Raw genomic sequence first — 14,429 nt, 5'->3', positions numbered from 1 at the left:
CATATTTTATTTTAGTGACATAGCCCATAATAAGGACTAAATTATGCTAAATTTGAACTTCTAAAGAGGCCGAACATTGTAATGACAGCTTCAGACAGTTGCTGCAGATTTATAAGTTGCATATAATGACAATCTCCTGTTAGTACTTCAGTGGATGAGAACTGGTGACTCTGGAGGTCATTTGAGTACACTGAACTTGTGGTCATGTCACAAAAAAGCAGTTTGAGATGATTTGTGACATGGCACGTTATCCTGCTAGAAGCAGCCATCAGAGTATGGATACACTGTAGTCATAAAGGGATGTCCACTTTTGGTGATCCATGCAAACTGTAGGCTGAGCTTAACGAGTGACACCTGGTGTGGTCTTCTGCTGCTGGTCTGACACGTTGCGCATTCGTTACAATTTCTGACTCCGCCATCTGAATACAAAAAAACCCTGAGACTCATCAAACCAGGCAACATTTTTCAAATCACTATGGTGCATTTTTGGTGAGTGTGTGCACCCTTTAGGTTCATCACGTTGTATATTCAGAGATGCTCTTCTGCATACTTTGGGTGTAACGATTGTTTGTTTCAGTGACTGCCTTCTTATCAGCTCAAAGCAATCCGGTTATGTTCCTCTGACCCTCTGACATCAACAAGGCTTTTTGACCCACACACGTTTTGCTCACTTCCACCATTTTCTGTAAACACTAGAGATTGTTGTGTGGGAAAATCCCTGTAGATCCGCAGTTTCTCTAATACTGAGACTAGGCTGTCTGACACCAACAACCACGCCAAATTCAAAGTCACTTAAATCTCCTTTCCTTTCCAATCTCATGCTATGTTGCAACTTCAGCAGGTTGTCTTGACCATGTCTGCATGCTTAAATGTACCTGCAAACATAACTGCATTAACAAGCAGCGAAACGGGAGTACACATTGAAGTGGTTGCCATTGCTGTAGCTACTTTTTTGTTATTTTTAAAAAAAAATAAATGAGTATTTTTTTAAATGCCCCCCACAGTTGTACTGGGCTACTTATATTGTTTGTTTGTTGTTGTTGTTGTTGTTGTTTGTTTGTTTGTTTTTTTGGGGGGGGGGGGGGGGGTCGTTTTTTAGTTTTTTTTTTTTTTTTTTTGTGTGCAAGACCGAAAGTGTAGCTTGAGAATAACATTCAGGTTATCCGCTCTGTGTGTGCCTATAATAAATACTTCCTCAGCAGTGGTGCGATGGGAGTTGAACTCCAAGCTGCTGACCAATCAGATGGAGCCTGTGCAGTCATCCCAGCAGCAGCAGCATCATCAGTGTGTATCTGTGAGAGTGTGTGTAGCAGCTTAAAGGGGGGAATCTGGACACCCTCTCTGAATAGAAGAGGACCCTCTGCAGACAGGCCGTGCTTTATTTTTCCGCCCATCTCAATGTGTTTTTTACCAAATGGAAGCAGAGGTGTTGAACCCCCAGATGATGGCAGACGTCAATGGCAACAATAAAATTACCAGCGCGGAGCTCGAGGTGCTCAAGCTGCAGGAACTGGTGCGAAAATTGGAGAAGCAAAACGAACAATTGCGGACTCGAGCGAACGCTGTAAACAATTGCTCCATCGGCCCTCATCTTCAGACCTCGTTGTCGTGTCTGCACGGGGGTACGGCGTGCGCGAGCGACAGCTTCTCTGCTAAATATGACGTTTCAAGTGTCCCCGCACCTCGAGGCTCAGCGGAGGAACCTTTCGCCTATTTTCAGCCGAGCTCGGCGTCTCCTGATGCCGCTGTGGAGGACAGCGGCGCCGCTGGAGACACGACTGTTTTGGATGAGGTTGAGATTTTGGACCTCAACGTCGTGCTCCCCGTCTTAGAGCCTGATAGCTGGTAACTGCTCTGTTTATGTCTACCAGTTCATTACATGCCTTGTTTGAATTTACAGTGAAAGTCAGTTTCCCCCTCTGTTGGTCTGACCCTAATACATGCTTCATGGGCCACATGACAGTGAACCAGCCATCATTTTGAGGCAGTGTATGTCATGTATCGTATGTATTGATTGCATCTGTTTTGGTGGAACAGACTTACAGACTCTGGCAAATAGAGTGACTCTTACACGAGGAGCAAAACAATAAAAACCAGATCTGACACAAGCTTTGGGCATCCCAGCATGCACTGTGCGTGCAGCATAGGTATCTATTCAGAGTAGGCAGCGCTGGATGAAATTAGAAACAATGACCCCCCTTCAGCCTCTGATCAAACAGCTCGGCTTTGTGTGTTGTGTTCAGCCATAGGCTGAACTACTTTGAAGCACAGGCTGTAGACTAAGGTATCTGACTGCTGAACCGTTTCCAGCTTTATGTATCTGGTGTGACGATGTGGAAAATGTAGCACACAGCTGAATGCAGTGCTGATGAGATACAGTTCAGCCGCTGTGCTGGTATAGCTTTACTACATTTAACACAATTACCCTTCCACCCCCAAGTCAGTGTAATGCTGTGGCCTAGTTGCTGGAGGGGAAAAAAGCCCAGTTCTGTCTGGCAAGTTTTCTTTTCCTTAGATATTTAGCTTCAGGCCGGGAACCTAGTATACTAGGATTTACAGGCACACACACAGTGACAAACGTGCAATTTCTTGGGATTTATTTAATTTCTTTTCTGGCTGACGATAAAGGTCAATTAAATTATTTTCACTCATGGTAGAGGATGAGGTGAGATGGAGGCAGAAGATGTGCTGTGGCGATCCGTAAAGAAAGAAGAAGAAGAAGAGATTTGCGGATAAATAGGTTGATAATTTCATGTACTACATAAAAATAAATTCCATCTAATTGATCATTGACTAAATTTCACAACAGAAAAGATAACATTGCCATTTGCAAGTCTATGCATTTGGTCCGTCCATTTTCCGTTTCAGTTCCAAGTCTGGGTCCCAGAGATTCTTCCCATGTTGTAGAAGCTTTTAGGGCATTTGGTTGGCATTTGGATTGTATAAAAATCACACAGCCACAGTGGTTTTATTTCACTGGGTAATAGCAGCTGAGAAATGTTGGGGCTGTAAAACACACTCTTTGAGATCTTGAGCTGCTATTTATTTTCTTTGCTCTCTAGCAACTATTTTTTGATTGCACTGCAAATACACAGCAGCCCCGAGTTAATTTATCATCTGTGTTTTGTGTGTAAAAAAAAGAACATGGGCTGCCTGTAAAGGTGACAAGATCTAACAGTTTTTTTGCTGCATTTTCCAGGCTGTATGTGAGTCCCAAAGCTAAGCTGCATGGCCACAGTTTCCTCAGCCCTCTCCAGTGGTGCAGGCAGGTACTGGACCACCCGGGGCCTGAGGTGGAGCTCGCTAAAATGACCCTCTGTCACAGACTGGACCAAGGTACAGTGTACTTAGCCCCAGGTGTGGCCACATCCGCCTCGCTGGCTGCTGAAATGTGATCATAAGCTGAAAAACACTTCACACAAAATGTTTCCATGTGCAGCAGAATTTCTTCTGCAGCGTGTGAACCGTGGGAGGTTTTCACTGCACAGAGCTCACCGGCTCCAACATTTCACTCGCTCTCTCTTTAAAGTTGTGAGTTTTACTTCACCCTGTGTTCTCAGTGAGTGGTTATTTTTGGAGTAGCAGAGGACTCACGTGTACACATCTCAGGCTGTACTTAAGATCCACTAAAGATGAAGATATTTATACATGAATTAAAGAAAGATCACCTTGGAAGAGCTTGATGTGTGTTCATGAAAGGCTAAACCCTGTGTTCACTGCAAAATAATGCAGAAATAATTATAAAGCTTTCATTAAGTTATCATCATTGCACCATCTGAACCTCTAATAACAGCCTGATTTTACTGGATTTTATGAAAAAAGTATATTTTAAGTGATGGAATTTTTACATTTTAAATTTAAATACAGGTTATAAATAAAAATAAAGTATAAAGTGTAGCCTGCAAAATAAATTATTAAAAAAACATATTTGATATACATTTTGCGAGACTTATATGTCACCTAATTACCTATTTTCATGAGTAACTCATAACTCAATCCACTCATAGTTTTCACATACAGCATTATGAGAATTAAGCATGAAACTACGGTATTACAAATATTGTGCTGTATGAGATTTCATAATGGACGATCCAGTCTTGATCTGATTTTATCTTTTCCTTTATCTGTTATATGATCATAACAGTTTGATTATTGTGATTATCTAGAATCGATAAATCTGTTATTATTGTAGCTACTTAGTCTTTGAATCAAATGGCGTTTCCGTAGTGACAGTAACTATGATATTAAAACATAGACTATTGATCTTATATTAAAAGCATGTATATTAATAACAATATGCCCATGAGCACATTAACAGCCTTTCAGTTTTGGCCTGTGCTGGTCTATATGCTTTATGGCTGTTCAAAGTAAGATGACTACATCTCACAGCCTTAAATTTTCTTTCTCCATAGCTTCTTCTGGGAAAAAACATTCCCATAAAACACATGCTGATTTTAACTCTGTCACTTACATATATGTCGTACAGCTGTTGTCACTTTCTTGAATGACGAACTAGTATCACAGGTATGTCTGCAGTTTGCGGCCGGCCTGATTGAATCACTGCAGCTTCATACTGATTCTGAGTTTTTGCCAAATCTATGAAAACCTGCCAGATCTTCTCTGCCAACAGCAAACAGCTCATTCTGCTTTTGACTCTTGTTTCGTGTTGTTTATTGGATTGGATGATTGAAGTCTGAAGAAACAAGACATACTGACAGCTTAACAATGTATTCATTTAACAAACAGGGGCCTTTGTAGCATGTATAGGAAACATACACGGCCACAATAGCCTTCCACCTCCTCCTCACATGCTGGTCACCAGCTTTTCACAGGCGCAACCTACATACTCAGCTGTGCTGCTCAACACACAAATGCATTTTTCTTGCAAATATGGCAGCATTTAAGGGGAAATAAACAGACTTTCCAACAGTTATCGTCAAGAAGCATTGTTACAACAAAGAAATAGTCGACCAAACTCAAATTTCCTTAGTTTTTGTGCTAAATGTATATGTTAATACTGTTTTAGCAAAGTCATTGAAACAAAAGTTGTTTAAGGATTAGATGGTTGAAACCCAACTTAGTTACCAACAATATTACTGCTGACAATGACGGTGCATTTTATCCACCATTGCTTTCATTTTAACACGGTCTCTGTCATTATCCTCACAGTTTTTGTTTTACTAACAGCTGCATAACCTTTACTCGTGGCAGACCAAAGCAAAGTCTTTGCATGCTATAATATCCTTTTCTCTAAGCATGTTTCCACTAAGTGGGGCAAGGGGTTTATTGAGGTTTCAGAAATGATAATGGGACATATGTACGAGCTAACCTAAATCCAAAATCATTACGGCTCATATACTTGCGTGCTATTAAATATATATTTGCTGCTGGGCCCAGTTTCAGATCTGGTGCTTTATAGTTTCTGCTTTCATGCATGGGGATATGGTTACCATAGAAACATGCTTACATTAAATGGGTTGTCGAGTCAGATTCGCTCAGCACTCCCTGCACCAAGAGCCTGTGCAAGAGACTTGTACTTTCAAAGCTCTATATGCTGCTCACCTGCGTGCTTTGACTTTAATATCCGAAAGAATTTCCTGTGATGGAATATTTTCATATTAATTGTGGGTGGTCTCCACACTGTGACCTGATAATGCATATTTGTTAGTGTCTGTGTTGATGTTTTTTGGTGTGTGTTTGTGCCGTTGACGGTTCTCTTCTTCCTTTAAAGCTGTATTCGGGGAAGGCTGGCTCTCCTCCTCGGGGTCATGAATACATCCTTGTATTTGAGAGCCAGCAGCCATTGTTGGTGCAACTGGCTGTGAATGCTAGTTTCATCCAGTGGAGTTTGAGCTTATTTGTGTCAGGAGTGCCGAACGCTCCACTTTGTCAGGTGTAACCCTCTCAGACTACCAATCAGACACACTGAATGCACGTTATGTAACCAAGCTGAATTTACTCACTGCTAGTTGGCATTAATTAACAAGAATAATAGTATCATCCTCTAAAAGTGTACCCTGTAGCTAGGGTTTTTTATATTGCAACTAATTGCTTTAATGGCTATTTATCAGAAATTAATAGATATGACAGCAAACAATCTGGTAACCCAAACCCAAATGCTCTTAGTTGCCGTTAATAAAGTGCATGTTAAGTGTAAAGTGTAAAGTGTGTGTGTTAGTCCCCATAGGGAAATAGCTCCTCTGCATTTAACCCATTCACCCAGTGAAGCAGTGGGCAGCCACCAATGCAGCGCCCGGGGAGCAGTGTGTAGGGACGGTACCTTGCTCAGGGGTACCTCGGGGTACCTCAGGGTAGCCGTTCAGTGGAGTCGAACCCCCGACCTTCCGATCATGGGGCCACCACTCTACCTACTGTGCTATCCCTGTTATTGTAGTGTTGAACCATAAAATGAATAAAGTAATGAAAATCACATTTAAGGACTATAAATAAACCGTGTACACCAAAAAAACTAGTTCATAGTAAATCTAATTCTGATTTTGGGAATGGGTTGTAGCCTACATGCACAATCCCTGCTTATCCTGAGACCTAGCCAAAAGATAACTGCAGTTTAGCCCAATAAGCCGCAGTGGTAAGCTAAACCTCGTCTTACTGTATGAGCCTCTTCTGTCCGAGCTCAGACATTTGCAAGGTCAGTACTGATCTGCTAGAAGCAGATTAACATTTGGCCAGAGTGTCTTAAAATATATAACCCATGTACTGTATGTTTGTGCTACATGCTAAAGCAATCAGACTAACATGCCCTTCCCTGCAATCCTGTCTCTAGCAAAGCGGTGGCGAGGAGTGTCCTCCGTTCGTCCGTACAGCTGCATAGAGGGGCTCTCCACCCTCAGCTGCCCCATCCTGCCTTACACTAAACCTGCTGCACTAACCGAGTCCTCAGGTAACACCAATACACATCTGATTCCTGCTAACCACAAAACAGACACTCTTACATCTGGTAGGCTTAGTGGGTCAGTATGTACCTACAAACTGAAATCACTAAACAAACTAATTTGTTAAATGGTAAGTTTCACTATTTAAAAGAGCCATTATTTTTTGGGGGGGTGGGGGATTATTACGTTTCTTATTATCTCATTTGTAAGCATGCTGTCAGAGTTGGCCTGTGGATGGAAATGAAAGTTTGTTGATTGGTTCCCCGATTTGGCCCAAACTGAAATCTCTCAAAAACTGTTTGATTTGATGATCTTCTACAGACAAAGATGAATCCTAATGGGTTTGCACATTCACACACATACATAGCCAGTCCACTGGGTATTTAACTTACAATATAAAGTGCCTCGAGGTGACTGTGATTTGGCCCTTATAAATAAAGATGCTTGGAAGTGATTTCAACAATGGTACAGTCATACTAGATGAAACAGTCTTTGGAGACTGTGGCACGATCAAAGTGTACAATAAACTTGAACATGAGCTCATTGTTTTTGAAATGGAGACGAGGACCACGACTGCAATTAGTTGAATTTAACCAGAACACAGCCAGCGGAAACAAGTCCTCTATTGCAAAGTGACACCTTGCACACAGGATGGCAGTCTGAGACAGGTTGCCTCCCACCAGACCTTTGCAGTTGACATTCCTCTGGTTGCTCAGAAGTTGAGGGAGTTGCATGCTCTATGCATCTAGGGCCAATCCATTGGTTGAAAGCAAAAATTATCAGTGCAATCACCAGGTAATTGGATGTTGCCATCCAGGTTTTACTCTAGTGCGAGTGGGCGATAATGAAACATTAAAAAAACAGTTTTCTTTTTTAAAGAGTCATTGTAACTTAATTAATTAGTTAATTAGAATTAATTGAAGCATGCTAACATAGTGACACCTTGACGGTAATGTTTAATCTCGTTTCTCTTTAAATTGGGCAACTTTTGCAAGGTAACTCAAACCTGCGTCTCTAACCCCTTGAAAACAAAATCTAACAACATCACAAAACAAAGCAAATGACAGGAAAAAATTCACATAATGCAAAAGCTAAAATTTTGCATTGGCAACATTCAAAGCCTTTTAGCCTTTAGGGCGCAATAATCGTCATTGCTCGTATTAAAACCGTTTCTGCTGACCTCATAGTTGTTGTCTCATCCAAAAGTAATAACAACATCGAGCCAAAAGCATCTGTTGCTTCCAAAATGCTTTTGGAACTCGCTACATAACCCAGATTCTTAAACAACCTGCTCCTTGGAGTTTACAATCAGATTACACCAAACTGCAGGGAGGAGATTATAAGGTCATACCCTCAAACAGATGGAGGCAAGCACTTTCAGACTCCACCAGAAGACAGCTCCTTCAGCTCGTTCATCTGTGTTCTATATTAACACAAACAGCAGAGAGTGCAGGTTAGGCTAGTCATCAGTGATTGAATTTCTTCTCTCTCGTGCTGTGATTTTCTCCTTTGAAGCTCCGTTGCCGTCATCTGGTCAGTCCTATCTCCAGCCGAGTCTCCCTCTCAGGGCCAGCTGCAGCCTCGCTGACAGAACACCCACCTTCCTGTCAAACTCCACTCTCCACAGTAAGAAATCACCCGCAACACGTCTCCTCTGCCGTGTCATTAATTTCTACAGTTTCATCAGGTGTGAGTTACCATCCATCTGCGACAGTTATGTACACATAAATTTCATAACTCAGAGACGTGGTCAGAGAAATGCTTTGAAAGTGAATGTTGGGATGTTGACGTGCATGTTTTTGTTTTTGTTTTGTTTTTTTTAGACGTGGGCCGTCGGCACGCGGCGATTACCCCTCAGTCTTCCCTGGACAGCGAGGTGGGTGTGTCAGAGCTGGAAGATGACTCGATCTCCATGAGCTACAAACTGCAGGACATGACAGATGTGGAGGTCATGGCACGACTTCAGGAGGAGAGTGAGTGGACTGTTTAGATGTTTCATACAAAATGTGAGGGAAAATAGGAGAAATTTGAGGAAACGCTGCTACAGATAGAGGTCGTGATGGGTTGCAATGGTATTGTCAGATTGTGTGTGTTTTGTCCACTTTATATTCCGACATAGAAATGTGGTCGGTGGTTTGAATTATGGCTTACGCAAAGGACAGCAGCTGCTTGCAGAGGCACTTTGCTAGGCTTTGTAGAACTGTTACAGCAAATAATTGAATGAATTAGAAAAGCAAAATCTAGGAAACTGTTAATGTTTCTAGACTGCTCCTCTTAATTTCTTCTCATCTCTGCTAATAAAAATGATATAAGCAGAATGTTTTTCGAGGCATTTGAAGCAGGGAGCCATCGCAGCCAAAATGTTTACCAATGTGTTAGAAAGCGTGGGCTACAGTCGAGAAAAGGAAGGCAAGAAGTACGACACCCGACGCATAGCGCACTCCTACGCAGAGCTGCCTCTACGCCTGTGCATCACAGGACTGGAAAACAGCTCTGCACAAGTGCCTGAAACTGTGTGAAACTGGAAGATCCCTGAACAAAACATCACAGTCACATCATAATAACCATCATATAAGTTACTTAGTGATGGAGGAAAGGAAGGTAACTTGGTCAACTTGAGTAAAATACCGTGCATTTAACTTGTTTGAATTTTGGGTTAAATGATTGGTATGAACTAACCGCACATATATAGAATGCAGTCAGAATATATGGATGAATGAAATCTTTATTTTGAACATTTAAGTATCAAATGTTAATAACTGAAAGAAACTCACACAAGAACAAAATAAAAGACAAGTATTATATTATTGTGATGAAACCCCATTGACTGAAATCCCCCAAATATCTACCATTTCCTGTTCACTTCCTTTCCCCCTATTTAATTTATCATATATTTGTGTTCCTGATTATATAGCCTAATATTTACATATGCACTAGCTATAAATACATATACATATCTAAACACAGTCTCTTTCTACATGAATATATACATATTCATGCTGTGATCCATGATTATATATCTGCACCTATCTAAAAATATAGTTTTTTATATACAATTACCCATAATAATTTTACAATGCAGCCATTATATCAAACTGCAGTCAGAATATCCAGTCAGTGTCACAACATAGAATTTAATATTTAACACATTGCTTCATCCACATAATGCTCTATATTTTTATAACCCTTCTTCTCTTCTAAAATATTAAATATTAAGTAAGGCAGTTTGTTTACAAAATAAACATTTATTATTTGCATCTAGATGGCAGACATGGTCTGAAGAGTCTGCCGAGAAATCTGAAAACTTGATTGTGGAAAAGTGTGACATTTTGAAACATGTAGAAACACTGCTCATAGGAAACTGATTAACTGACCCTTTGCCAAAGCAGTATGTGCCAATGCTGTCCTTTTATGAGATTGAAAACACAGTTGGAGTTCATGTCATCCAAACATAAGAGAATATCTGAGACGTATGAATCAAGTCTTTCGGTGTTGATTGGACACCAGCAGGTACAGTGATAGATGGCATGGAGCTGCAAATCACTCTTGCCTCAGCATAAACAGTCCTTAATCAGACACCAACTGTCACACTGAAGTTCTTCTCTACGTACCTGCAGCCACCCACAAATTTGTTGTAAGGCATGAAAATTGTTTGACATTGCTTTAAACACTAATGCGTGAACACTTCTATATATACACTACAGCAGGGGCCCCCAATCCCAGTCCACGAGGGCCGGTGTCCCTGCAGGTTTTAGATGTGTCCTTGATCCATTACAGCTGATTTAAATGGATAAATTACCTTCTCATCATGTCTTGAAGTTCTCCAGAGGCCTTGTAATGAGCTAATCATGTGATTCTGGTGTGTTGACCCAGGGTGAGATCTAAAACCTACAGGGACACCGGCCCTCGTGGACTGAGATTTTTGTGTTTGTTTGACAGCCACTCTGGTTGTAAACAGTAATGCACTGCCTTGTGGAGAGACTGGAAAAGATTACTGTGCAACATTGCCAATAAATGGCTGACACTAACATAAATGTTTGACCTTTACGAAGTTGAAAGGAAGTGATATCTTGATGCGCTTGTGTGCTATTAAATTATGCAGGACATTTCAGAATAAACTTCTCTATATCAGTCTGGTCTGCCGATTCAGTAAGTGAATAATGAATGAGGGGCGCCTCCAGAAGGAAATGTGTCCTATACCACGTAGGGTTCGTGCTTTCCTCGGACAAATGCATTGATTTGTCGCCCCTGTAGGCCTCCGACAAGACTACGCCTCTACCTCAGCCACAGCCACGGCCAGCCGTCGCAGCTCCAGCTTCTCCTTGCACACCCTCAGGCGCAGTCAGATGGATCTCGAGGAGGAGGACGAGGAGGACGAGGGTTACGACCAGCTCCCACCTCCCCAGCCTCGACTGTTCCGCACAGGCTCTATGCAGCGGGGCAGCCTGCCCCACTCTCACACCTTCTCCAGTTTCAGAGACTGCAGACGCAGCTCAACCACCCATCAGTTTTCACTCAGTGGACACTCCCAGTACTCTGGACCCTCTAGCCTGATCACAGAGACACAAACAGTATACACAAATAGCACAGGTGAGTGACCTGATCTGATCTGGGAACATGTCTGATAGAGGACTGTTAAAAACTCAGTGATCAGTCAGTATCTTTGGACTTCCAGTAGACCACACTTCTTGTTCTATCAGCATGTCAAGCTTTATAAATGCTGAAGAGATTTTAAAATCTGATAAATGTTAATCAGGTGATAGCTAAGTGTTTCAAGATTGCATTTCAGCAAATGCAATCATTTTGCTCTTCACACACTGTTTATCTGCATGCAACCAAGGCCCGCTCAGATGTAATTAGACTAAAAGAGGAATGCAAACAGAAAGCTATTAAAGCACAGTTGTCCCTTCTCTACAGATTGCGTGTCTTTATATGCAGATATCAGTCTATAGAGATAACTGCATGACTGTCTAAGACTGATACTGCTGTTACTTTAAGGAGCAAGTATTAGACTTTCCCCCTCTTTAAAGTCCTAAGTTCAATTAAGTCAGTATAGATAAAAGAATAGTGCAACATTTTGAGTGGACCACAAGAAAAGATTCATTCATTAATGGATATGACGTGTCATTCTGCTTAAATTTAAAGTGTAAAACTAAGATGTGTTTCTACAGGAGAAAATGCTATGTATTAAATATTTGCTAAAAGCGCTTACTTTCATATTCACCAAAATGTCCCCTAAAAAATCCTAAAACTTTGAAAAGCCAAAAAAAAAAATGCTAACTGGGCACCTGCAATACCTGATCAGCTTTGTTGATGTTGTTGCATAGACAAGCTGCGAAGAAGCATGCCCAACCTGATCCGAGCTCCCAGCATGCCTAGTGTCCCCAGCATTCCATGCCTGGCTTCCCCTGTCAACCCACCCTCCCACGGTCCCTCCTCTTTGCCAACGATGCCCTCCCTCCGGAACAGCCAGAGCTTTGACTCATCGAGTGGGCTTGCACGACTTCAATCCTCCAGTAAGACGCCTGTTTTTATGTGTGCGAATGATCAAAGAAAGGAAAAAATCACTTTTATAAACTGTTAACGCTCAGCCTAATGATGACAACTAAAAATCTAGGGATTGCAGTGACACTTTTGCTTCACAATATTCCTTCAGTTCCTTCCCCAGGCCAGCTCAGTCAGCGAGTCCAGAGTGTCGGGAGTTTCCCTACAACAGCGCGACACACTCTAAAAGCGACAGCCTACGTAAGCCCCACAGTCCAGCAGGGACCCACCTCCACCTCTCTGTCCACCTCTGCCAGTCTGAACTCCATCTCCAGCAGTGCCGTGCTGCCTCAACCCCTTAAACCCAGCAGCAGCATTAGTTTGCTGCCACAGGCCCTCAAACCCACCAGCACCAACCAGTCAGCTGTCCCCCGCAGTTCCCTCCCTCGGCCAGCCTCCTTCATAGGAACAAGTGGCGTTCCACGTCCCAGTAAAATCACCCAACCCACGCGCAGGTAAGCACACATATGCTAACTCCTTTGGGTTTAAAGGAGAACTACAACAACATGAGTACTGACGAGCATGTGCAAAAAGGCACTTGATAACTTCAAATTTAGACCTGATGAGAAGGTTATCTCAGGGGATCACCAGAGGTGGTAAAATTCATCCTCTGATGACAGTAAAAAAATAATTTTCTGAGCCATGAATTGGTTAATCAATTGAAGTATATGATGACAAACCTGGTCAGACTATTAGTGTTTTCAGCATGTGGGTGAGTGGTAATGTAGCAATCTTTAGGTGTGGCATCGGTGGTTCAATGGTAGAATTCTCACCTACCACACTGGATTCACAGGTCTGATTCCTGAAACTTTTAAAAGAAACAGACAAGATTCTTTGTGGGATGATGGATCTTTTTATTTATCTTTGATTAACTTATATGCTTATATAATATTGGGTTTTTTTCTGTCTGCAGTTTGCTTACTCCTCCAAAGAGCCTGGCTGCTCTGAGTGCCCTGAGGGACGGCAGCTGGAAAGATGGCTGCTACTGAACCCAAATAAGCTGAAATTTGAGAGGTGCACAGGGTATCGCTGTGTAGGCACCAGCTGATTTAAAATGTCTCTTTCAGCAGGTCTCTAGACTTGGGCTGCGACCTGTGAGAGTGACAGATATCATGAATATAAGCACTACTCCTTGCTGAAGGACAAAGTGAGGACTGTTGAGCGTGCAGGTCCAGCAGGCTGGATCTTAACCTTGACTTGACACACCATGAAACAACCAGGCAATACTCTGATAATCAGCTGTTAAATGTGAAACAGATCCTCTCTGATATGTGTTTCTTGGTTTGTCGTTGTTAATTCTTGCATTGAGCAGAATAAACGTCTCTCTCCAACCGAAAGCTTAGAAAAATATATCCCATGCTTTTGTACATGCTTTTAATGATTTCATATGATTAGTTTCGGAAGTACTATTTTTTTCAGGCTGTGGTGTCAGATATGAAGTTGAACCTGAAGTTGGAATTTTGTTACTTCCCGTGCCTGTAAAAAAAAAAAAAAGTGAAAAAGAAGAAGAAGTAATGTAATTTATGTTAGTTATACTTATTGGCTGGACCTTGCAGCACTTTGGATCAGAATTCTGATTAACACATTCAGTATTAGATCCATTAATGACCTTGTACACACTTTATCTTTTGTTTAGTTTCTTTTTATTTAATGTTTACATTCAATTCCGAAATGTTCTTTGATAAGCGTAACTGCTGCAGTGATATTGCACAAGGAGCCCTCATGCTTTTAATGGATGGCAAGAAATTAAAGAGGAAGTGAATTTTTAAAGTGAATAAAAGCATTTCAAAACGTTTTTTCATTCTTCTTCATTAAAATTGTTTGTAAAGAATCGAGGGGGAAAATAGGTAAATTGCAAAAGGGGAAAGGGATTGCAGCCAGTGATGAGCTGTGGAAACCCTACCAGGAGCATGTTGCCCACGAAGGCATAACTATAGGCTCTCTAGGACACAGAAACGCCTCAATTCTTTTTGTTTTTATGTCTGAACGCCT

General features: G+C 41.6%; 1 protein-coding gene across 1 annotated transcript; it reads left to right on the top strand.

Moving 5' to 3' along the window:
* The first annotated feature begins 1,264 nt into the window (after positions 1-1,264).
* slain1a (SLAIN motif family, member 1a) lies at positions 1,265-14,190 on the top strand. Its single transcript, XM_080902286.1, has 9 exons — positions 1,265-1,845; positions 3,200-3,336; positions 6,785-6,901; positions 8,409-8,519; positions 8,717-8,866; positions 11,148-11,483; positions 12,221-12,409; positions 12,550-12,892; positions 13,351-14,190. Exons 1-9 carry the CDS (start codon positions 1,415-1,417, stop codon positions 13,424-13,426), a joined length of 1,890 nt encoding a protein of 629 aa, XP_080758412.1. The 5' UTR covers positions 1,265-1,414; the 3' UTR covers positions 13,427-14,190.
* The last annotated feature ends 239 nt before the right edge of the window (positions 14,191-14,429 follow it).

The sequence above is a fragment of the Rhamphochromis sp. 'chilingali' genome (genome assembly GCF_963969265.1).
Source record: "Rhamphochromis sp. 'chilingali' genome assembly, chromosome: 14".
Classification (NCBI taxonomy): domain Eukaryota; kingdom Metazoa; phylum Chordata; class Actinopteri; order Cichliformes; family Cichlidae; genus Rhamphochromis; species Rhamphochromis sp. 'chilingali'.
Note: the sequence above shows the minus strand (reverse complement) of the source record. Positions and strands in the feature narration are given on the sequence as shown.

Coding starts and splice junctions, on each gene's coding strand:
- slain1a (XM_080902286.1), top strand. CDS start 1,415: ATGGAAGCAGAGGTGTTGAACCCCCAGATGATGGCAGACGTCAATGGC. Junction 11,484..12,220: donor AGTATACACAAATAGCACAG/GTGAGTGACCTG, acceptor GTTGTTGCATAG/ACAAGCTGCGAAGAAGCATG. Junction 12,893..13,350: donor ATCACCCAACCCACGCGCAG/GTAAGCACACAT, acceptor TTCTGTCTGCAG/TTTGCTTACTCCTCCAAAGA.